General features: G+C 35.5%; 1 protein-coding gene across 1 annotated transcript in view; it reads right to left on the bottom strand.

Moving 5' to 3' along the window:
* Positions 1-26,920, bottom strand: part of ADAM18 (ADAM metallopeptidase domain 18) — a 130,694-nt gene that overhangs the window by 50,372 nt on the left and 53,402 nt on the right. Inside the window, exons 12-13 of the mRNA XM_060136316.1 lie at positions 25,033-25,216; positions 21,883-21,978 (exon numbers count right to left, since the gene is read on the bottom strand). Coding sequence (XP_059992299.1) covers positions 21,883-21,978; positions 25,033-25,216 — 280 coding nt within the window. The remainder of the gene's footprint in view (positions 1-21,882; positions 21,979-25,032; positions 25,217-26,920) is intronic.

The following is a 26,920-nucleotide window of genomic DNA, read 5'->3' on the forward strand; positions in this document are numbered from 1 at the left end:
ATTATAAAAATTACTTTCAACCCACTAAGGATATGCTCACATGGGCAGACTCTGGTTTCTCCATATGCCATCCTTAAAGCAGAAATCAGCAACCATTTACAAAACAATAAATATGCCTCATAAACATTTCGAAAAAAGTTTGCAGGACACATAAGAGAAGGTTTGTTTCATGTACCACATTGAAAACCACTGTAAAAAGTAACTTGTCCAATTATATATCTCTGATCTCTTCAGTGTTCACTGTTAGCTCATAGCTTCCGGGGTTCCCTTTATGCATATCTGCTTTTGAAAACAAACATATAAATACCATGACTGCAAACCCTTTCCTCAACACAAGTCCCAATTCCTTACGGCTATCATCACTATCGTACACAAACTAAGTCAAATTTGTTCTGGCTTCAAAGGTCCTAGAGACCCAGATTATATAACATTCACTGCCCCGCCTCTGAAAGAGGGTTTCTAGATAGTTTTCTCATTTACAACAAGTACCTGCTACCTGCAGCAAATCTGACACAAGTTCTCCAAGAGATGGGTGGGAAGACAAAACAATACTTGTGTTACCCAAGCTTATAGAGTTAGCATTCAAATCAAAACAAATAATCAAAATTGTTTTCAAAAGAAAATACATATAATGAGAAAGTATTAATATTTGTTTCTTCAGAATATACTTTCTTTTACAAATGTGTATAAATGGCAATCTTCCTTTTATTCTAATTTCTTTTACCATTAAAACTTTATTTTTTACAGCTGTTTAAGGATCACAGGAAAATATGAGGCGAAAGTACAGAGATTTCCCATATAACCCCTGCCCTACACATGCAAAGCAGGTATTACTAGAGTGGTACATTTGTTGCAACTGATGAACTTACACTGACACATCATAATCATTCAAAATTCATGGTTTATATTAAAGTTCACTCTTGGTGTTTTACATTCTACAGGTTTAGACAAATGTATAACGACATGTATCTATTGTTGTGGTATCATACAGAGTATTCGTACTACGCTAATAATCCTTCATGCTCTTCCTATTCATCTCCCCCTCACTCCCTGGCAACCACTGATTTTTCACTGTCTACATAGTTCTGCCTTTTTCAGAACGTCATATAGTTGGAATCATACAGTATATAGCCTTATTAGAGTGCCTTCTTTCACCCAACTTCTTTTTCAATACTTAAATACCCAGATCCTTAAATGCCCTTTGAACCAAGCTTTATCACTGTACTTGCTCCTCCATTAAAGTGTGTTTATTTTCCTTTCCACGGCTCTCTAATTCCCAGACGACCCTAAAACATTAAACCTTCTGGCTCCTTGTTCCACATTATTTTCTCCTAAAATATTTTTATTTTGTTTTTCCTCGTAATTTTTAATTTATTTTTATTCTTGCCAAGACTATCAGTCTGCATGTGTAATGTATAATTCATATACAGGGCTGTGTCCCTTTACACAACTGAACCAGGGATGAGTGAGTTAATTTACTGCTTCTGACCATCATATCAGCCTTAACAGCATAGTAAAAAAATTACTGTGTATTTCAGAAAAATCATCGTCTGGGCTATGTCCCTTTCCATAATTGGGCCCAGGAACTAATTAGAACCATAAATACTATCCCAGTCTCAACAGCAGTTGTTCAGGTATCCTTGTGGACATGTGAATCTTGTTTGTGCAGCAGAAAAATATTTCCTTTTGGCACACGGATGACACTACGTAACTATACTAGTTGTATTTGACAGGTTGGTTAATTTTTTTTAACATCTTTATTGGAATATAATTGCTATACAATGTTGTGTTAGTTTCTGCTGTATAACAAAGTGAACCAACTATATATATACATATATCCCCATATCCCCACCCTCTTGCCTCTCCCTCCCACCCTCCCCATCCCACCCCTCCAGGTGGTCACAAAGCACGGAGCTGCTATCTCTGTGCGATGCAGCAGCTTTCCCACTAGCTACTTATTTTACATTTGGTAGTGTATATATGTCAATGCTACTCTCTCATTTCATCCCAGCTTACCCTGCCCCCTCCCAATGTCCTCAAGTCCACTCTCTACATCTGCGTCTTTATTCCTGTCCTGCCCCTAGATTCATCAGAAACTTTTTTATTTTTTTAGATTCCATATATATGTGTTAGCATACAGTATTTGTTTTTCTCTTTCTGACTTACTTCATTCTGTATGACAGTCTCTGGGTCCATCCACCTCACTACAAATAACTCAATTTCATTTCTTTTTATGGCTGAGTAATATTCCATTGTATATATGTGCCACTTTTTTATCCATTCATCTGTTGATGGACACTTAGGTTGCTTCCATATCCTGGCTATTGTAAATAGTGCTGCAGTGAACATTGTGGTACATGACACTTTTTGAATTATGGTTTTCTCAGGGTATATGCCCAGTAGTGGGATTGCTGGGTCATATGGTAGTTCTACTTTTAGTTTTTAAGGACCCTCCATACTGTTCTCCATAGTGGCTGTATCAATTTACATTCTCACCCTCTCCAGCATTTATTGTTTGCAGATTTTTTGATGATGGCCATTCTGACTGGTGTGAGTTGATATCTCATTGCAGTTTTGATTTGCATTTCTCTAATGATTAGTGATGTTGAGCATCTTTTCACGTGTCTGTTGGCAATCTGTATATCTTCTTTGGAGAAATGTCTATTTAGGTCTGCTGCCCATTTTTGGATTGGGTTGTCTGTTTTTTTTGATATTGAGCTGCATGAATTGCTTGTATATTTTGGAGATTAATCCATTGTCAGTTGCTTCATTTGCGAATATTTTCTCCCATTCTGAGGGTTGTCTTTTCGTCTTGTTTATGGTTTCCTTTGCTGTGCAAAAGCTTTTAAGTTTCATTAGGTCCCATTTGTTTATTTTTATTTCCATTTCTCCAGGAGGTGGGTCAAAAGGACCTTGCTGTGATTTATGTCATAGAGTGTTCTGCCTATGTTTTCCTCTAAGAGGTTAATGGTGTCTGGCCTTACATTTAGGTCTTTAATCCATTCTGAGTTTATTTTTGTGTATGGTGTTAGGGAGTGTTCTAATTTCATTCTTTTACATGTAGCTGTCCAGTTTTCCAGGCACCACTTATTGAAAAGGCTGTCTTTTCTCCATTTTATATTCTTGCCTCCTTTATCAAAGATAAGGTGACCCTATGTGCGTGGGTTTATGTCTGGGCTTTCTATCCTGCTCCACTGATCTATATTTCTGTTTTTGTGCCAGTACCACACTGTCTTGATCACTGTAGCTTTCTGGTATACTCTGAAGACCAAGAGCCTGATTCCTCCAGCTCCATTTTTCTTTCTCAAGATTGCTTTGGTTATTCGGGATCTTTTTTGTTTCCATCCAAATTGTGAAATTTTTTGTTCTAGTTCTGTGAAAAATGCCATTGGTAGTTTGATAGGGATTGCACTGAATCCATAGATTGCTTAGGGTAGTATAGTCATTTTCACAATATTGATTCTTCCAATCCAAGAACATGGTATATCTCTCCATCTGTTTATATCATCTTTAATTTCTTTCATCAGTGTCTTATAGTTTTCTTCATACAGCTCTTTTGTCTCCCTAGGTAGGTTTATTCCTAGGTATTTTATTCTCCTTTTTGCAATGGTACATGGAAGTGTTTCCTTAATTTCTCTTTCAGATTTTTCATCATTAGTGTATAGGAATGCAAGAGATTTCTGTGCATTAATTTTGTATCCTGCCATTCTAATAGTTTTTTTGATTAGCTCTAATAGTTTTCTGGGAGCATCTTTAGGATTCTCTATGTATAGTATCATGCCATCTGCAAACAGTGACAGTTTTACTTCTTTTACAATTTGGATTCCTTTTATTTTTTTCTTCTCTGATTGCCAAGGCTAGGACTTCTAAAACTATGTTGAATAAAAGTGGCGAAAGTGAACATCCTTTTCTTGTTCCTGATCGTAGATGAAATGCTTTCAGTTTTTCACTGTTGAAAATGATGTTGGTTCTGGGTTTGTCATATATAGCCTTTATTATGTTGAGGTAGGTTCCCTCTATGGCTTTCTGGAGAGTTTTTATCATAAATGGGTGTCGAATTTAGTCAAAAGCTTTTTTTGCATCTATTGAGATTATTAAAAACATGGTTTTTATCCTTCAATTTGTTAATATAGTGTATCACATTGATTTACATATACTGAAGAATCCTTGCATTCCTGGGATAAACTCCACTTGATCATGGTGTATGATCCTTTTAATGTGTGGTTGGATTCTGTTTGTTAGTATTTTGTTGAGGATTTTTTGTGTGTGACATCTTTGTGTGGTTTTGGTATCAGGGTGATGGTGGCCTCATAGAATGAATTTGGGAGTGTTCCTCCCTCTGCTATATTTTGGAAGTGTTTGAGAAGGATAGGTGTTAGCTCTTCTCTAAATGTTTGACAGAATTCGCCAGGGAAGCCATCTGGTCCTGGGCTTTTGTTTGTTGGAAGACTTTTAATCACAGTCTCAATTTCAGTGCTTATGATTTGTCTGTTTATATTTTCTATTTCTTCCTGGTTCAGTCTCAGAAGGTTGTGCTTTTCTAAGAATTTGTTCATTTCTTCCAAGTTGTCCATTTTATTGGCATATAGTTGTTTCTAATATCTCTCATGATCCTTTATATTTCTGCAGTGTCAGTTGTTACTATTTTTTCATTTCTAATTCTGTTGATTTGAGTCTTCTCTCTTCTTTTCTTTATGAGTCTGGCTAATGGTTTATCAATTTTGTCTATCTTCTCAAAAAAACAGCTTTTAGATGTACTGATCTCTGCTATCATTTCCTCCATTTCTTTTTCATGTATTTCTGACCTCATCTTTATGATTTCTTTCCTTCTGCTAACTTTGGGGATTTTTTTGTTCTCCTTTCTCTAATTGCTTTAGGTGTAAGGTTAGATTGTTTATTTGAGATTTTTCTTCTTTAGGTAGGATTGTATTCCTATAAACTTCCCTCTTAGAACTGCTTTTGCAGCATCCCATAGGTTTTGGTTCATTGTGTTTTCATTGTCATTTGTTTCTAGGTAATTTTTGATTTCCCCTTTGATTTCTTCAGTGATCTCTTGGTTATTTAGTAGTGTATTGTTTAGCCTCCATGTGTTTGTATTTTTTACAGTTTTTTTTCCCTGTAATTGATATCTAGTCTTATAACATTGTGGTCAGAAAAGATACTTGATATGATTTCAATTTTCTTAAATTTACCAAGGATTGATTTGTGACCCAAGATATGATCTATCCTGGAGAATGTTCCATGAGCACTTGAGAAGAAAGCGTATTCTGTTGTTTTTGGATGGAATGTCCTATAAATATCAGTTAACTCCATCTTGTTTAATGTGTCATTTAAACTTTGTGTTTCCTTATTTATTTTCATTTTGGATGATCTGTCCATTGGTGAAAGTGGGGTGTTAATGTCCCCTACTATTATTGTGTTACTGTCGATTTCCCCTTTTATGGCTGTTAGTGTTTGCCGTATATATTGAGGTGCTCCTATGTTGGGTGCATAAATATTTACAATTGTTGTATCTTCTTTTTGGATTGATTCCTTTATCATTATGTAGTATCCTTCTTTGTCTCTTGTAATAGTCTTTATTTTAAAGTCCATTTTGTCTGATATGAGAACTGCTACTCCAGCTTTCTTTTGTTTTCCATTTATATGGAATACCTTTTTCGATCCCCTCACGTTCAGTCTGTGTGTGTCCTTAAGTCTGAAGTGGCTCTCTTGTAGACAGCATATATATGTGTGTCTTGTTTTTGTATCCATTCAGCCAGTCTGTGTCTTTTGGTTGCAGCATTTTAATTTATTTAAATTTAAGGTAATTCTCAATATGTATATTCATATCACCATTTTCTTAATTGTTTTCAGTTTGTTAGGTCTTTTCCGTCTCTTGTGTTTCCTGCCTAGAGAAGTTCCTTTAGCATTTGTTTCAAAGCTGGTTTGGTGGTGCTGAATTCTCTTAGCTTTTGATTGTCTGTAAAGGTTTTAATTTCTCCATCGAATATGAATGAGATCCTTGCTGGGTAGAGTAATCTTGGTTGTAGGTTTTCCCCTAACATCACTTTAAATATGTCCTGCCACTCCCTTCTGGCTTGCAGAATTTCTGCTGAAAGATGAGCTGTTAACCTTATGGGGATTCCCTTGTATGTTATTTGTTCCTTGTCCCTTGCGGCTTTTAATATTTTTTCTTTGTATTTAATTTTTGATAGTTTGATTAATACGTGTCTTGGCGTGTTTCTCCTTGGATTTTTCCTGTATGGGACTCTCTGCCTTTCCTGGACTTGATTGACGACTTCCTTTCCCATGTTACGGAAGTTTTGAACTATAATCTCTTCAAATATTTTCTCAGACCCTTTCTTTTTCTCTTCTTCTCCTGGGACCCCTATAATTCGAATGTTGGTGCATTTAATGTTGTCCCAGAGGTCTCTGAAACTGTGGTCAATTCTTTTCATTCTTTTTTCTTTATTCTGATCTGCGGTAATTATTTCTACTATTTTATCTTCCAGGTCACTTATCTGGTCTTCTGCCTCAGTTATTCTGCTATTGATTCCTTCTAGAGAATTTTTAATTTCATTTATTGTGTTGTTCATCATTGTTTGTTTGCTCTTTAGTTTTTCTAGGTCCTTGTGAAATGTTTCTTGTGTTTTCACCATTCTATTTCCAGGATTTTGGATCATCTTTACTATCATTACTCTGAATTCTTTTTCAGGTAGACTGCCTATTTCCTCTTCATTTGTTTGGTCTGGTGGGTTTTTACCTTGCTCCTTCATCTGCTGCATATTTCTCTGTCTTCTGATTTTGTTTAACTTACTGTGTTTGGGTCTCCTTTTTGCAGGCTGCACGTTTGTAGTTCCCATTGTTTTTGGTGTCTGCTCCAGTGGGTAAAGTTGGTTCAGTGGATTTTGTAGGCTTCCTGGTAGAGGGGACTGGTGCCTATGTTCTGGTGGGTAGGGCTGTGTCCAGTGGTGTGTTTTGGAGTATCTGTGAACTTAGTATGATTTTAGGCAGCCTCTCTGCTAATGGGTGGGGTAGTGTTCCTGTCTTGCTAGTTGTTTGGCATGGGGCGTCCAGCAGTGGAGCTTGCTGGCAACTGGGTGGAGCTCTGTCTTAGCACTGAGATGGAGATCTCTGGGAGAGCTCTCGCTGATTGATATTACATAGGACCAGGAGGTCTCTCGTGGTCCAATGTCCTGAACTCGGCTCTCCCACCTCAGAGGCTCTGGTTGACACCAAACCGGAGCACCAAGACCCTGTCAAGCACACGGCCAGGTACGTGGGGATTTTCTTGCTTTTTGGGAAGTCTGAGGTCTTCTGCCAGTGTTCAGTAGGTTTCCTGTAGGAGGTGTTGCACATGTAGATGTATTTTTTATGTATTTGTGGGGAGAAAGGTGATCTCCATGGCTTACTCCTCCACCATCTTGAAGGTCCCCACGTTGGTTAATTTTTAAAGTTACTATTAATATCAATAACTAATCCTACACTATGTCCAATAATGGGAAAGAAGAGGAGAGTGGCATCAGTAAGGTGGGAGAATAGGAGATTCCAGGCTGCATACTCACACAGAAACAACTACCATGGATAAGAATACCTTTATGGGAGTCCAGGAATCCAACAAAAAGGTTCCAGTCCCCTTTTGGAGTAAAAACATCTGAGAGTAGATGCATTGAAGTGGGTAAGAACAACAGTTTCTCTTGACCCACATCACCCCTTCTCCAAGGTGGCCTGTGACTTCTCCAAGAGGAGAAAGTGAAAGCGATGTAAGGAGCCTGGTTTCCCCAGCCTTGTGAGACACTGGCCACGAGGCCCACTTTTGTCCTGCCCCACCCAGAACACTGAGCGGATTGGCAGTCTGGAGACACATACGAGTAGGGAAAAGGGATGGGTGCTCACAGCAATAGTGTATGGATCACAGCAACCAGCCATGTATCCTAATAACTGGCTCGCAAGCTCCTGCAAGAGCCCTCGATATGAACCAATAGGATGCCTCACCTGAGGACACCCACAACTAGCCAGAGAACACCTACAGCACTCCACACACACCCGCATAGCCAGCACCCACACTCTCCAGCAGATGGTGCACGCAAGCCTCCAACAGGGTGCAGAATGCTGCGGAGGACACATGGATATTAGCAGCTGCCTGGACTCTGCTGAAGTGGGGGAAGGTGCACAACTTTGAACACTTCAGGGCACAGCCTTAAGGAAAATAAATAGGAGGCTTTCCACATTCATACTGGCTTTGCAAGACTGAGAGAAAGCATACAATCCTAAACTTTCGCACCACGAGGGAATAAGAGGAATGGAGTATACACACCCATAGAAAAGGTGTGAGAGACCCTCAGAACTCTAGCTGGGCTGACGGGTGCCTGACTTCTTTCTCTCCCAAGGCCAGTTACTAAACACTGGAGGAGATGGTGACTTCTTCAAATGTGAAGACAGCAATGCAAGGCATCAAGGAACATAAAGAATCAAGGAAATAAGACACCACCAAAGGACTGAAATATGTCTCTGTGGAAGACCCCAAAGGAATGAAGATGCACAAATTGCCTGACAAAAAAAATTTAAAATATTCATCATAAGTTCAGTGAAATATAAGAGAGAATAGATAGGCAAATCAATAAAAATCAGGAAAATAATACATGAACATAATGAGACATCTAACAAAGAGAGAAAATTTTTTTAAGAACCAAATAAATTCTGGATCTGAAGAATGAAATGACTGAACTGAAATTTTTCATATAAAAAGCTGCAAAAGCACAGTTGATCAAGCAGAAGAAACAGTGAATTCAAAGACAATTATTTGAAATTATCCAGTTGGAAGAACAAAGAAGAAAAAAAATAAATTCTATGGTACATATGGAACATTGTCGAAAGAAACAACCTATGCACATGGGAATCCCAGAAGGAGCAAAGAGAAAGGGCAGAAAGCTTACTTAATAAAGAAATACTGACAGAAGAAGAAAGAAACTTATCACAAGGGAATCCACATAAGACTGTAAGACTACTCAGCAGAAACCTTGCAGTTCAGAAAGTGGGAGGATACTTTCAAAGAAAAAACTCTGCCAACCAAGAATACTGTACCTGGTAAAGCTGCCCTTCAGAAATGAAGAAGAGATAAGACTTTCCCAGAAAGACCTATGCTGAGGAAGTTCATCACCACTAGACCTGTCTTACCAAAAAAAAAAAAGGCTCTTTAAAGAAGGTTCTTCAAGTCAAAATGAAAACATGCCAAATAGCATCATGAAAACATATGAAAGGATAAAATCCACTGGCAAAAGTAAGTATTCAATAAAATTCAGATACTCCAATACTATACATAATATGGTGGTATAGTAAATTACTTTTAACTCTGGTATAAAAGTTAAAAGACAAAAGCATTAAAAATAACTGTAGCTGCAACAATTTGTTCATGGATACACAATAGTTTTAAATGTAAAAATATGACTAATAGCATGAAATGTGGGGGGAGAGAAGTAAAAGCTTAGAGTTTTTGTATGAAATTGAAGACATTATCAGCTTAAATAGGCTGTTATGACTATAAAATGTTTTGTGTAAGCCTTGTGAAAATCACAAAGAAAATACTTTTAGTCAAAACACAAAATATAAAGAGAAATGAATCAAAGCATACCACCACAAAAAAAAATCACAAAGTAAGACTGTGAGAGAGGAAAAATGGGACAAAAGAACTACAAAACAAACAGAAAACACTATGGCAATAGCAAATCCTTCCTTATCAATAATTACTTTGAAAGTAAATGAATTACATTCAACAATCAAAAGACATAGAGTAGATGAATGAATAAAAAACAAAATTCAACTATGTGCTGCCTATAAGAAACTCATTTAAGCCTTCAGGATACACATAAACTGAAAGTGAAGGGATGGAATTAACTAGTTCATACAAATGGCAATCAGAGAGAGCAGGGAGGCCACATTTATATCAGATAACATAGACTTTAAGAACTTAAATAAACAATATTTATAACAATTACAAATACATATGCACCCAACCTTAGAATACCTAAATATACAAAGCGAACATTAACAGAACTGAAGAAACAGTCACAAATACAGTAATAATAATGGGTGACTTCATTACCATACTTTCAATATCGGTTAGATCATCCATAAGAGAAAAATCCATAAGAAAACAATGGACTTTAACCATATTATAGACCTAATGGACCTAACAAACATACACAGAATGTTCCATCCAATAGCAGCAGAATATATATGCTCCTCAAGTGCACATAGAACATTCTCCAAGATACAGCATAGGCCAAAAATAAGTCCTAACAAATTTAAAAAGACTGAAATCATATCAAGCATCTTTTCCAACTACAATGAAAGAAAACTTGAAAATTCACAAATTTATGAAAATTAAATAATACACTACTGAAAAAAACAATTGTGTCAACATAGAAATTAAAAGGAAGCAAAAATACTTTGAGAAAATGAAAAATGGAAATAACAACATTCCAAAACCAAAGGGATGCAGGAAATTTACTTCTGAGTAGAACTTTCATAATAATAAACACCTATATTCAAAAAATGATCTCAGACAAACAACCTACCTAACACTTCAAGGAACTAGAAAAAGAAGAACCAACTAAGCTCAAAGTTAGCAGAAGGAAGGCAATAATATATATTAGAGCAGAAATAAGTGAAATAGAGATTTGAAAAACAATTTTAAAAAGTGACAAAAACTAAGAGCTGGGTTTTTGAAAAGATAAAATTGGCAAACTTTTAGCTAGGCTAACTGAGAAAAAAAAAAGGAGACAATTCATATAAATTAAAAATGAAAGAGGTGGCATTATAACAGATAGCACAGAAATACAAGGGATTATAAGAGACTACAATTATAATCAAAGTTTATAAACTAGAAGAAACCTAGAAATGATCTTCCAAGATTGAATCATGAAGAAATAGGAAATCTGAACAAACCAATAATGAGCAAACAGAGTGAGTCAGTTATCAAAAACCTCCCATAAAAGAAAAGCCCAGGATCAGATGGCTTCACAGTTGAATTCTATCAAACATTTAAGGAAAAATTAAGGCCAATCCTTCTTAATCTCTTCCAAAAAATTGAAGAGGAAAAAACACTTTCAAACTCATTTTACAAGGCCAGAATTACCCTCAGACCAAAGTCAGACAAGGACACCACAAGAAAAGAAAACTATATGCCAAAGTAGTTTTGACCTGATGAACAGCCTGATGAACATAGATGCAAAAGTCCTCAACAAAATACTAGCAAACCAAGTTCAACGGCACATTAAAATGTTCATACACCATCATCAAATGAGATATAGCCCTAGGATGCAAGGATGGCTGAACATACCCAAGTCAATAAATGCCATACACTACATTAACAGAATTAAGGATAAAAATAACATGATTATCTCAACAGATACAGCAAAAGCATTTGCCAAAATTTAATATATTTTCATGATGAAAAACTATCAACTTAGCTATAGGAAGGAATGCACCTCAACATAATAAAGGCCATATATGACAATCCCATAGCTAACAAGCCAAGGATGCCCTCTCTCACTACTCCTGTTCAACTTAGTACTGGAAGTCCTAGCCAGAGCAATGAGGCAAGAAATAAAAGACATCCAAATTGGAAGGAAAGAAGTCAAATTGTCTCTGTTTGCATTATGCTATATATAGAAAAGGTTAAAGACTTCACCAAAACAACTGTTAAAAATAATAACTTAATTATTTAAAGTTGCAAGATCCAAAATCAACATACAAAAATAGTTGTGTTTCTTTACAATAAAAATGAGCTATCTACAAAACAAATTAAGAAAAAATCCTATTTACAATAGCCTCAAAAAGAATAAAATGCTTAGGAATAATTTTTATTAAGGATATATAAGATCTGCACATTGAAAATTATAAAACATTGATGAAGGAAATCCATGATGAAAAACAAGTAAATGGAAAGATAGCCTTTGCTGATTTTTCTTTGTGTCCTTTGGCTTTAATAAATCACAGTCACAAGTAAGCTATATGCTGAGAACTGTGAGTTCTCTACTGATTCATTAAACCTAAAGATACTACTGGGGACCACCGAGAAAGGAAAAAATTGCCATCTTAACAATTCTGAGTTTCCAATCCATTCACATGGAATATTCCAACTTCACTTAGATTTTTTCTTTTCCTCAAAATTGTGTTAAGTGAATCTGTTTTGCATTTCTTTTATTAAGAGTATTCTTATGCTACTGTGAATGGAATTGCTTTTCTAATTTCATTTTCAGATTGTTCACTGCAATTACATAGAAATTCAATTCATTTTTGTATAGTGACTGTGTATCTTGTGACTTTTATAAACTCATTTGCTTTCAAAGCTATTTTTGATGAATTCCTTAGGATTATTACATACATGCAGGATCATGTCATCTGCAGAGAGACGTGTACTTCCTCCCTCCAAATTGGACGACTTTTATTTCTTTTTCTTACCTGACTATACTTTCTACAGTCTCTAGTACAGCATTGAATAGAGGTGATGAGAGCCTACACCTCCTTGCTCTGTGTCTGATTTTAGGGGGAAAGTACTGAGAATTTTGATATTAGTATGATGTTAGCTGTAGGTATTTCATAGATGACCTGTATCAGGTTAAGTTTCTCCCTATTTATAATTTGTGGATAATTTTATAAATGAGTGGTTATTACATTTGTTATATCCTTTCACTGAATCTTCTGAGATGATCATGTACTTTCTTTTCTTTTATTTAAATAATATGGTGTGCTACATTAATTAAACAAACTTGCAGTACTGAAATAAATCCCTCTTGGTCATGGTGGCATTCTTTTCATGTTTCTGGATTCTGTTTGTAATTTTAAAAGGGTTTTTGCATTGACATTCATGAGGAATATTGGTCTATAGCCTCCCTGTGAGGCTTTCATCTGGTGTCAGGGTAATACTGTCCTTTAAAATGAGTTATTTTTCTTATTTATTTTTTTAAAATAAATTTATTTATTTATTTATTTTTGGCTGCGTTGGGTCTTTGTTGCTGCGCGTGGGCTTTCTCTAGTTGTGGTGAGCAGGAACTACTCTTTGTTGTGGAGCACGGGCTCTAGGTACATGGGCTTCAGTAGTTGTGGCACGCAGGCTCAGTAGTTGTGGCTCACGGGTTCCAGAGCACAGGCTCAGTAGTTGTGGTGCACAGGCTTAGTTGCTCCACAGCATGTGGGATCTTCCCAGACCAGCACTCAAACCCATGCCCCCTGCATTGGCAGGTGGATTCTTAACCACTGCACCACCAGGGAAGCCCTAAAATGAGTTTTAAAGTATCCCTTTCTCTTATATTTTCTGGGAGAGATTGTGGTATATTGCTATTGTTTCTTCTTTAAATGTTTGGTAATATTCACCAGGGAAGCTATCTAAATCTGGGCTTTAATTTGTGGAAAGATTTTTTAATAATCATCTTAAAGAACCTTGATGAAGAAATGTAAGAGAACATAGGTAGATAACCAGAGGAAATTGAAAAAACTGCAAGAGCAAAATGGAGGAATAAAGAAAGTGTAACCATCAAAAAGAACCAAACAGAAATTGTAGAGTTGAAGAAACAATAATAAAAATAAAAATTTAATAGAAGACTTCAAAAGCAGAATCAATCATGCAGAAGCAACAGTAAGTGAACCTGAATATTGTTTATTTCCAATTATCTAGTAGAGAAACAACAACCACCAAAAATAATAAAAAAGTAAAGAACACCTACCTGAATTATGGTAGCTTATCAAGCAAATGAACATTCATGAGAGCTCCTGAAGGGGAAAACAGAGAGAAAGGAGCAGAAAGATTTTTAAAGAAATAATAGCTGAAAACTTCCCAAATCTTGGGAGACATACGGACAGCTAGGAACAGAAGGCTAAAAGGTCTCCAAACAAGAAAAACCTAAAATATATTCCCCTAAGACAAATTATAACCAAAATGTTAAAAGTCAAAAGAAAATTTTTGAAGCAGCAAGATAAAAATTACTCATTACATATAAAGGAATCCATAAGGTTATCAGTGGATTTCTCTGCAGAAATGTTGCAAACCAGGATGGAGGGGGATGAAACATTCAAAATACTAAAAGAAAAAATTGCCAACCAAGAAAACTATACAAAGCAAAGTGGCCTTCAAAAATTAAGGAGAGATAAAGACAATTCCAGACAAATAAAAGGTAAGAGGGTTCATCACCTCCAGACCTGCTTATAAGAAATCCAACAAGGAGTTCATCAAATTATAAGAGGACATTAAGTCATGAAAATATATAAAAGTGTAAAACTCACTGGTAAATGTAAATATATAGTCGAATTCAGAATATACTACTACTGTAATCATGACAAATCACATTTATCTCTACTACAAAAGTATTATGAAATAAACATAGTTATAATAATTTGTTAATGGACTCACAATATAAAAAATACAAGGTGTGATATTAAATGCATAAAATATAGGAGGAGGAGAATTAAAAATGCAAAGCTTTTGTATTTATAGAAGATGGGTTGTTATTAGCAGCTTAAAATATACTGTTATATCTATAAAATATCTTTATAAGCATCATGGTATTCACAAAGAGGTAATCTATAATAGATACACAAATTAAAATATATCACTACAAAAAATAAATCAAAATGGAAGACAGAAAAGAAAAAGGAACTTTAAAAAACAGAAAACAACTAACAAGATGGCAATAGAAAGTCCTTGCCCATCAATAATTACTTTAAATGTAAACAGATTAAATTCTCCAATCAAAATATACAGAATGGAAAATGGATAGAGAAAAAAAAAAAGATTCAACAGTCAAGAAACTCAATTTAGCTTTAAGAATATGCCTAAGCTGAAAGTGAAAGGAAGAAAAAGATATTCCATGCAAATGCTAACCAAAAGAAAGCAGGGTTTACTGCACTTATATTAGACAAAATAGACTTTCAGTCAAATCAGTCACAAAAGACAAAAAGGTCATTATAAAATGATAAAGGGATCAATCCATCAAGAGAACATAACACTTGTAACTATACATGCAACAAATATTGGAGCACCTAAAAACTTTAAGCAAATATTGACAGACTGAAGGGAAAAGTAGACAACAATACAATAACAGAAGGGGACTTCAATACCCTACTTTTAACATTGGATAAATCAACCGGAAAGAAAGTAAGAAAATAGCAGACCTGAATAACATTATAGATCAAATAGACCTTGAGACATATATAGGACATTATTTCCAATGGAAAAAAATACAAATTCTTCTCAAAAGCACATGTATCATTCTCTACAATAGGATATATGGTGGTCACAGGCAAGTTTTAACAAACTTAAGACTGAAATAATATTTTGTGTATTTTACAGTGCTATGAAACTAGAAACCAATAAAAGAGGAAAAAGTGGAAAATTCAGAAAATGCAGAATTAAACATAACACTCCTGAACGATCAAGGAGAAATAAAAGAAAAATCAGAAAGAATCCTGAAACAGAGAAAAACAAAAAAACAATATACCAAAATATATGAGATGCCGCAAAAGCAGTTATAAGAGTTACGTTTATAGCAATAAATGTCCACATTAAAAAAGGGAAATATCTCAAATAAACAACCCAACATTACACCTAAAGGAATAAGAAAAGGAGGAAAAAAGTAAACCCAAAGTTAGCAAAAGGTAGAAAAGAACAAAGATTAGAGGGGAAATAAATGAAATAGAGACTAAAAAGAAAATAGAGAAGATCAATAAAACTAGGAGTTGGATTTTTGAAATCCAAAATGGCAAAACTTTAGTTAGACTAACCAAGTAAAAAAAGACAGGCCTCAATAAAATAAAATTATGAATGAAAGAAGAGACACTAAATCTGATACTGTAGAAATACAAAGGATCATAAGAAGCTACTATGAAGAATTATATGCTGACAAAGTGTGTGACCTAGAAGAAATGTATACGTTCCAAGAAACACACAATCTACCAAGACTGAATCATGAAGAAATGGAAAACTCGAACTGACTAATCGTAACTATAGGGACTAAATTTGTTTTTAAAACCTCCTAAGAAAAGCCCAGGACCAGATGGTTTCACAAGTGAATTCTATGAAATATTTAAAGAAGAATACTAATCCTTCTCCAACTCTTCCAAAAAATTAAAAAGGAGGGAATACTTCCAAACTTGTTTTCCAAGGCCAGCATTACCCCAGTACTAAAGACAGATAAGGACACCAGAAGAAAAGAAAATTGCAGGCCAATATCCCTGGTGAATACAGATGAAAAACATTCTGAAGAAAATGCTAGCACACCAAATTCAACAGCATATTAAAAGGATCAAACACCATGGTCAAGTGGGATTTATACCTTAGATACAAGAATGATTCAACATACAGGTATCAATAAATGCAATACACCCCATTAATAAAATTAAGAGTAAAATTCAGAAATCTGCTGAAGAGATGCAGAAAAAAACATTTGACAAAATTCAACACTCTTTCATGATAAACACTCAAAAAATTGGGTATAGAAAGAACATATCTCAACATAATAAGAGCTATATATGACAAACTTTAGCTAACATTATACCCAATAGTGAAAAGCTGAAATCTTTTCCTCTAAGATCAGGAATAAACGGAGGTATCCACTATCACCACTCCTATTCAGCACAGTACTGGAAGTTCCAGCCAAAGCAATTAGGCAAGAAAAAGAAATAAAAGGCACTCAAATCAGAAAGGAAGAAGTAAAATTGTCGCTGTTTTCACATGACATGATCTTATATACAGAAAATCCTAAAGAACCACAAAAAAAATCCATTAGAACTGATACACAAATTGAGTAAAGTTGCAGGATACAAAATCAAACTACTAAAATCATTTCTATCCATTTATAACAAAATATATGAAAAAGAAAAATTTTAAATCCCACTTATAATAGTATCAAAAACATTATATTACTTGGGAATAAATTTAACTTTTAGACTTTATATGATGAAATTATGGCTGAAAACTTCCCTAACCTAAAGAAGGAAACAGGTATCCAGGTAAAGGAATCACAGAGAATCCCAAACAAGATGATCCCAAAGAGACCCACATTAAGAATTATCATAATTAAAATAGCAAGAGTTAAAGATAAAGAGAAAATTGTAAAGGCAGCAAGAGACAAAGTCACATACAAGGGAAGCCAAATAAGGCTCTTAGCTTATTTTTCTAAAGAAACTTTCCACCACAGAAGAGAGTGGTATGATATATTTAACGTGCTGAAAGAAAAAAAAATCTACAACCTAGAATATTCTACCCTGCAAGGTTATCATTCTGAATTGAAAAAGAGATAAGGCTTTTCCAAGACAAGCAAAAATGAAGAGTTCATCACTACTAAACCAACCTTACAAGAAATGTTAAAGGATCTTCTTTAAGTGAAAAATAAAAGGCTACAACAAGAAATAAGAAAATATAGGAAGTGAAAAATCTCCCTGGTAAAGGCAAATACATAGTTAAGGCAGTGGATCAACCACTTAAATAATCTAGTATCAAGGTTAAAAGACAAAAATTGTAAAAATCAACTATAGCTACAATAAACATATAAGGGATAGTCATGAAGATGTAAAATATGACATCAAAAACATAAAATGTATATGGGGGGAGGGTAAAAAATGTAGATCTTTTAGAATTGTGTTTGAATTTGAATGACTATCAGTTTAAAACAAATAGGTGTAGGTATAGGTCAACATATATGATGGTGTATGGTAACCCAAATCAAAAACTACAATAGATATACAAAAATTAGAGAGAAAGGAGCCCATACATAACACTAAAGAAAATCATCAAACTGCAAGGGAAGAAACTAAAAGAGAAAGAAAAGAGAGAAGAATTACAGAAACAACCAGAAAGCAAGAAACAAAATATCAATAAGTACATAGCTATCAATAACCCCTTTAAATGTCAAAGGACTAAATGCTGCAATCAAAAGGCTGACTGGATAAAAAAAAAAAAAACAAGACGCATCTATAAGCTACTTATAAGAGACTCAACTCAGAGCTAAATACATACGCAACAATCTCATCTACAATCACATCAAAAAGAATAAGATACCTAAGAATAAATTTAACCAAGGAAGTGAAAGACCTATACTCTGAAAACTATAAGACATTGATGAATACATACAAATAAATGGACAGATATACCATGTTCATGGATTGGAAGAATTAATGTTAAAATAACTGTACTACCCAAAGCAATCTACAGATTGAATGCAATCCCTAGCAAAATACTCATGACATTTTTCTCAGAACTAGAACAAAGAATTCTAAAATGTGTATGGAACCACAAAAGACCCCTAGCAGCCAAAGCAATCTTGAGAAAAAAAGAACTAGAGTTATCACACTCCCTGACTTCTATTTTACAAAGCTACAGTAATCAAAACAGTATGCTACTGACACAAAAACAGGTATAAATCAATGGAACAGAATAGAGAGCTCAGAAATAAATCATACACATATGGTCAATTAATCTATGACAAAGGAGGCAAGAAGGTATACAATGGTGAAACAACAGTCTCTTTAATAAGCCATGTTGGGAAAACTGGACACCTCCACCTAAAAGAATGAAATTTTTGTATATCATGTGTGTATATTACATCATATACAAGAATAAACTCAAAATGGATTAAAGACCTAAATGCAAGACCAGAAACCATAAAACTCCTAGAAGAAAACATAAGCAGTACACTCTTTGACTTTGAATTTAGCAATATTTTTAATGGATCTGTCTCCTCAGGCAAGGGTATAAAAAGCAAAAATAAAGAAATGGGACTCATTCAAACAAAATCTTCCGCACAATGAAGGAAACCATCAAGAAAACAAAAAGGCAACCAACTGAATGGGAGAAGATATTTGCAAATATGTTTGTTAAGGGGTTAATATCCAAAATATAAAATGAACTCAGATGACTCAATATTAAAAAAACAAACAAGCAAACAAAACAAAAACTTGATTTTATTTTTCCCTTTTTTTAAATTTAATTTTTATTTTAAAATTAAAAAAAAATTTTTATTGGGGTATAGCTGTTTTACAATGTTGTGTTAGTTTCTACTGTACAGAGAAGTGGAGTTCCCTGTGCTATACAGCAGGTTCTCATTAGTTATCTATTTTATACATATTAGTGTACATATGTCAATCCCACTCTCCCAATTCATCCCACCCCCCCTTTTCACCCCTTGGTGCCCACACGTTTCTTCTCTACTTCTGTGTCTCAATTTCTGCATTGCAAATAGGTTCATCTGTACCATTTTTCTAGATTCCACATATATGCCTTAATATATGATATTTGTTTTTCTCTTTCTGACTTACTTCACTCTGTATGACAGTCTCTACTGGTCAGAATGGCCATCATCAAAAAATCTACAAATAATAAATGCTGGAGAGGGTGTGAAGAAAAGGGAATCCTCTTGCACTGTTGGTGGGAATGTAAATTGATACAGCCACTGTGGAGAACAGTGTGGAGGTTCCTTAAAAAACTAAAACTGGAATTACCATATGACCCAGCGATCCCACTACTGGGTATATACCCAGAAAAACCATAACTCAAAAAGACACATGCACCCCAATGCTCACTGTGGCATCATTTACAATAGCCAGGTCATGGGAGCAACCTAAATGTCCACTGACAGACGAATGGACAAAGAAGATGTGGTACATATATACAATGGAATATTAATGAGCCATAAAAAGGAACGAAATGGGGTCATTTGTAGAGACGTAGATGGACAACTTGATTTTGAAATGGACAGAGAGCCTGAATAGGCATCTTTCAAAAGACACACAGATGGCCAACAGGCACATGAAAAGATGTTCAACATCACTAATCAGGGAGATGAAAATCAAAATCACAATGAGATATCACCTCACACCTGTCAGAATGGCTGTAGTCAAAAAGGCAACAAATGGCAAGTGTTTACAAGGATGCGGAGAAAAGGGAACCCTGGCACACTATTGGAGGGAATGTAAATTGTTACAGTCACTATGGGAAACTATATGGAGGTTTCTCAATTAAAAATAGAACTACTTTGATCCAGGATATATATCTGAAGGATATAACAACAGTGTCTTGAAGAGGCAGGTGTACCCCCATGTTCATCGCAGCATTACTCACAATAGCCTAGATATGGAAATGACCTAAGTGTCGAGCAATAGATTAATGTATTAAAAGAAATGTAGTGTGGAATAATATTCAGCCATAAAAAATAAGGAAATCTTGCCATTTGCGACAACATGTAGGAACCTGGAGGACATTATGCTAATTGAAATAAGTCAGACAAGAGAAAGAGAAATACTATATAATCTCACATGTGAAATGTAAAAAAGTCAAACTCCTCAAAGCAGAGAGTAGATTGGTGGTTGCCAGTGGGTGCTAGGTGAGGAAAATGGGAAGATGTAGGTTAAGGGTACAAATTTTCAGCTATAAAATGAAAAAAATCTGGGGATCTAATGTACTGCATTACTGTAGTTAACAATAATGTTATTATATACTTAAAAGTTGCTAAGATAGTAAATCTTAAATGTTCTCAGTATGTGAAGTGGTGGATGTGTTAACTAACCTTATTGTGGTCATCATTTCACAATACATACTTAGAGCAAATCATTACGTTGTACATCTTAAACTAAAGAATTATATGTTGGTTATATCGATAAACCTGGGGGAAATTTTTTTAAAGATTAAATCATGCTCTTCCTCCTGTCTTAAGAATATGTGCATTTACCTTTGTTCAAGAGTTTGTTTCTTTCTCCTTAGGGTTCCAATGGATTGTGCTGGGTGTTGGGCAATTTTCAGGGGTTCGTTAAATGCTTTCATTAAAAGGAACTGCATGGTTGTAACAGTAACTGAATGAATTGTGAAGGTAGAGAGGATTTTTACCAGAAGACAGTAAAGAGAAGTTAGCCAGCAAAAAGAACTAGTCTAACTTCCTGTCCCTATGTTAAGTATGGTCTTATAAAATAAGAATTTAAGAAGGTTGCCCAAGGTGTATGTTGATCACAGAGAAATCCCAGTGGGTACAGGAAAGATTTGTAATGTGGTATAGGAATGGGAAGTCAAATCAGGAGAGAGAAGCATCAGGCATTATGTACAGGAGAGTCCTAGAAATGACAGATTACAGAGTGGACTGAAGTGTGACAGGGGCTCCAATGCTGCTTGCATATAATAAGATGGGAAGGACTGCATAGAGTAGTGACATGTTTTCCATCTCCCTGGAACAAGTATTTCAAGAAATTTAATGATGGGACTTCCCTGGTGGCGCAGTGGTTAAGAATGCACCTGCCAATGCAGGGGACACGGGTTCGAGCCCTGGTCCAACAAGATCCCACATGCTGTGGAGCGACTAAGCCCATGCGCTACAACTACTGAGCCTGTGCTCTAGAGCCTGCAAGCCACAACTACTGAAGCCCACGCACCTAGAGCCTGTACTCTGCAACGAGAACCCACCGCAATGAGAAGCCCACACACCGCAACAAAGAGTAGCCCCCACTCGACACAACTAGAGAAACCCCGCACGCAGCAACAAAGACCCAATGCAGCCAAAAATAGATAAATAAATTAAAAAAAAAAAAAAGAATTCGCCTGCCAATGCAGGGGGCACAGGTTCGAGCCCTGGTCCAGGGAGATCCCACATGCCGTGGAGCAACTAAGCCCGTGCACCACAGCTACTGAGCCCAGGCACCACAACTACTGAAGCCCATGCGCCTAGAGCCCGTTCTACACACGTGAAGCCACTGCAATGAGAAGCCCGCGCACCACAATGAAGAGTAGCCCCTGCTCGCCGCAACTAGAGAGAGCCCGCATGCAGCAACAAAGACCCAACACAGCCAAAAATAATAAATAAATAAATAAATTTTTTAAGAAAAAGAAATTTAATGCTAACATATAAAATACAGATTGCCTCCTACCTTGCAATTTCGTGTGCAGCATTCCCCCGAACCACATATTTTATTTTTTTTCTTTCTACATGTTCTAGGATCACAGCAGGCTGGATGTGTACAATTCTGGAAACAAATGCTTTGTTACTCAGTCATGCATGATTAGGTACAATCAAATAAAACTACAATACAGAATTTATTTACGAAGTATGAGCATTTCTTAAAAACCAGTTTCTGTAATTCCACTCTTTACATGAGACTTATTGAAATCAACATCTCAGCCAGTAGGTTGTAAAAGAAATGTGTCATTTCACTACATTCCATATAATCTGAACAATATTAACATACTACTGTGGAGCCAAAAACTTAGAGGAAATAGTTATTAGATTTCTTGTTAGCTACCATTCTCTTCTAAATTTTTCCTATATTCTTGCTTTCATAATAAATCTATTTACACACTGCCAGCAGGCAGACTCTCAGCTTCTGTCTGAAATGGCAAACCCCCAAACTTCTGCCCCCAGAAAAGTGGTCCCAGAAGCCAGTCTGGTCTGTCCAGATTTCACTGGGATGCTGGCCCCATACGTACTTGTATTTTACAAGATTCAGTGCCTTCAATCAACTTTTCCAGTCTTCAGTAGCAAGTTTGTTTTAAACTCTGTAATTTACCAATATTAGAAGTTTGAGTTTCCTGGTGTTGTGTTTTTTCTTACTGGTATTTTTTTGTTTGTTTTTGTTTTTGTTTGCAGTACGCAGGCCTCTCACCGTTGTGGCCTCTCCCGTTGCGGAGCACAGGCTCCGGACGCGCAGGCCCAGCGGCCACGGCTCACGGGCCCAGCCCCTCCGTGGCATGCGGGATCCTCCCGGACCGGGGCACGAACCCGTGTCCCCTACATCAGCAGGTGGACTCTCAACCACTGCGCCACCAGGGAAGCCCCTTACTGGTATTTTTAATTGGTATTTTCAATGAACAGCTTCACCACAGGCAGCAATATTATACTTTTAAAAGGCTATTTATTTCATCTATTGACTCGTGTATTCATGTACTCAAAGTTTAAATATTCCTTTGTTAGCTTTTTTTCTTACTGTATCTCTTAATCAAATGTTTGGTTATTCTAGTTTGGGTTTTTTTTTTTCTTTTTCAATACAACTCCATTTGTAAGGGCAGACTTTCTTAAGAATAGAATGCTCTGGCTATTTCAAAATGGTTCCTTTTCCCCTCCCTCTGTCAGAAGCATTAGACTTCTCTCTAGTATTCACTGTGACAAACAGTTCAAGTTTCTGCAGGTACAACTCATAAAAGTGTGGGGACCTTCCTATGATCGGGTTCCCCTGGAGTTTTAAACTATCAGAGTTCTACACACTGAGACTCCAGAAATTTGTCAATTCCAGTTCAGGTTTTCCTACCCAGATACTGGTTCCCAAAAGGTTTTAGCTTGTGGGTTGCTACTCTATTAAGTTGTGATTCTCTGCATCCACCTGTTGGTGTTTCCAATTTGTGGGGCAGTGGTTTGCTCTGTGACCTCACATCTCTGATGGATGCAAGAAGAGCTATTTCTTTTCCAAGTTGGTTAGCTTTTTACTTGTAAGGACTAAGTGGTGACTTTTAAACTTCTCACATGTCAGACCAGAAACCATAATTGTATTTCAATGTATTTGAATAAAAGTCCTTTGAATTGGCTTTTGAATCTCCCATTTCAGAGTCTATCATTTTATTTTTCTTAACAGAGCCTAAAAGAAAAAGTTTCTAAATTTGATTAAGTACAACTTACATATTTTTCTTTAAAACCTCATTCTTATTTGCCTTATCTAAGAAAGTTCTGCCTATCACAGAGTCAAAAAGACTGTCTCCTGTGTTTTACTCTAAGAGCTTTAGGATTTTCGCTTTTATATTTAGGTCTTTGATCCATTTCAAGTTAGTTTTTGTGTATGGTGAGATGTCAAAGTTTTCTTTTTATGTACGTGGATATCTAGCTCATACAATACCTTTGTTGGAAAGGTTTTCTTCACCCATTTAACTGCCTTAACATCTCTGATTGGCAGAGAATCAACTGACCTTATAAATATTTTATATTTGGATTCTCTATACTGTTTCATTAAGGGATATATTTATGCTTTGGCCAATACCACATTATACTGATTATTTCTGCTTTATAGAAAATTTTGAAATTTACAGAAAATTAGTGTATGTGCTCCACCTTTGTTCTTTTTAATTGCTTTGTCTATTCTAGGTCCTTTGCATTTCCATATATATTATAGTATCAGCTTGTCAATTTCCACAGAACGATGGTGGGGTTGGGATTGGGATTGTGTGGAGTGTTGATGTAGAGCTGACATCTTGGCAATATTGTGTCTTCCAATCCATGAAAGTGGGATATGTCTCCCTCTCGATCTTCTTTCATTTCTCTGAGCAATATGAGTTTTCATTGTACAGGTCTTGCACGTATTCTGTTAAATTTATCTCTATTTCATGTTTTTGAAACAATGTATATGGAATTGTACATTTTAGTTCATTTTACATTTGTTCATTGTTTATACATAGAACTCCATGGAATTTGGGTTCACGTGCATTCATTAATTAGCTTTAGCAGACTTCGGGGGTAGATTGTTTAGGATTCTCCAATCACGTGGCCAAGTTGAATTTGATTAGACAGTTTTAATCTTCCTTTCCACTCACTGTTTCTTTTTCGTGCCTTACTGCAGTTTCACTGTGTGTTTCTTTGTGTTTCTTTATCTTCCCTTACTGCAATGGCAGGAGCATCCACTGCAGTGTTGAAGGGAAACATAACCTGTCCATACAAAACTTTTTTTCCGTATAATAGCAAACGATGCATTTTGCTATATAGTCTATAGTCTTTAGATGTTCTTGTCTTTTTGTTACTGCTTGTAGTTAAAGGCATATTTCTGCAACTCCTTATACACTCTTTGTGGTCACTAATTATAAGATTAGAGCTGATGCATACACTAAAGAATTTAGGAAGACAATATTTGAAGACAAATATTAACTAAAGGATGTTTGCTCCCCACTTCAAAAAATGGCAAAATTAGGAAACTTAAAGGCTTCCATCTTCCCCAAAGAAGGTATTTTTCAAAATTTTTCTTCTAAAAGACAAGGTCTTCTTTTCCACCTCGTACTCACATATACAGGAAGTAAAAAATATTTTTGAAAAAATTTCCACTAACCTGTAAAGTGCCGCAATCACATTCTTCACCCGATTCCAACTTTCCATTGCCACACGTCTGCCTCTGTTTGTAAACTGGCTCAACAGGAAGGATTTTATGAAGACATTCAAGGCCAGAATGTGCAGCAAAATATTTAAAGTCATCCAAGCTACAAGTGCTAAAATCCTTTATACCCTCAGATAGCCTAAAATATATAAAAAAAAGGTATGACAAAAATTATTGCTGTATAACTCTACATTTCTCCTAATGTATGATGTTTTCAAGAGAGATTTAAAGAGCATTATTCTCATGGATAACAATAAGCACACGTTTAAAAATATAAAAGTATTTTAAAAATACTAACATTTTTAACACACTTTTTGAATTTCACCAAGAAAATTCTTGTAATGAAAAAAAAATTCCAAAATCTTTTGCCATTCATCCTGTTTTAAAGAAGACCAATTATTTACCTGTCCTAAAATCTTTATTAATTGTTTAAACATAGGAACTGTGTTACTCTTTATTTACCTTCTTAGTGCCAAACAACTGAATTTAAAATTTTTGGCCTAGATATTTAATATACTTTTTATTTATTTAATATCATTTTTGTATTTTTTCTGTAAATATCAATATGAACATGTCTGTATTATCTTTAAAAGTATATTTTAGAACTTTTGCTCTCTGTAATTAGGCATTTTTCAAACAAGAATCTGTTGTTTGATTTATACCATGGGAGGGACAAGAGGAATACCTGTCCTAATGGAGTGAGAAAGTTGTTAGTAGTCTGCTAATATATCAGCATCCAACTAAAACCCTAGAAAGAATACAATTTAAGAGTAAAGACTATGCCCTAGACCAGTAGCTGACAAACTTATCTGTGAAGGGCCACACAGTAAATATTACAGGCTTATATGCCATATGCTCTGTTGTAGCTACTCAACTCTGCCACTGTAGTGCAAAAGCAGCCATGAAGAACACATAAAACAGTAAGCCTGCAAAATGAATTTACAAAACAGGCAGGCAGCCAAATTTAGCCTATAGATCATTGTTGGCTGACCTCTGCCCTATACTAAAATCTACTCTGTATCAGTCCTAACAGTTAGAGCCTAAACTCAAGCCCTGACAACATCCCCAGAGGAAACCAAGTTTGGAAGTTCAGGCCTGCCATTTTAGAGGGGTTTGGAAATGCCTTGAGTTTTCTATAGACTCATGTTAATGAAGTATAAAACCAAGCACATAAAATTTAAAATGATTACCCAATAACTGAATTGCCTGGTAGAAAAAGAATCAATGCTTTTCAGAGGAAGGTAATGAGAATCTAGGCTTTCTATTGTACTATCAAACAATATCCAATATGCTACTACTAATAATAATCATACAAAGGAATAAGAAAATGTAAACCATAGTCAATAAAAAAGCAGTCAATAGTAAGCAACACTGAGATGGCCCAGGTGTTAGATTTGGCACACAAATACTTGAAAGGAACCATTATAAATATATTCAATTAATTAATTAAATAATTCAGAGAAATTACAGCCTTACAGAGTGAACACTCAAAAGAGAGTGCATATCATCCAATTTACCTAATGTTCTAGAGCCAGTAAAACCAATTGTAGTGATAGAAATCAGATCAGCTGTTGACTGGGGCAGGATGGAAGGTAAAAAGGACAGCCAAGGATCACAAAAGAACTTTCTGTGGAAATGGAAATGTTGCATAGCCTGACTGACACTGGTTCAGTAATTTGTATATATTTATCAGTCATAAACTTGTACACTTAAAGTTTAAAGTGTATGAATTTTATTGTAGACAAATCGTACCTCAAAAGTTGATTTTTTATAGTGTATATAAATACAACACTCAAAAAGATGATGAAAGAATATTCCTTTGAGAAACAATTTCACACAGAGA

The sequence above is a fragment of the Lagenorhynchus albirostris genome, chromosome 21 (assembly GCF_949774975.1).
Source record: "Lagenorhynchus albirostris chromosome 21, mLagAlb1.1, whole genome shotgun sequence".
Taxonomy (NCBI): Eukaryota; Metazoa; Chordata; class Mammalia; order Artiodactyla; family Delphinidae; genus Lagenorhynchus; species Lagenorhynchus albirostris.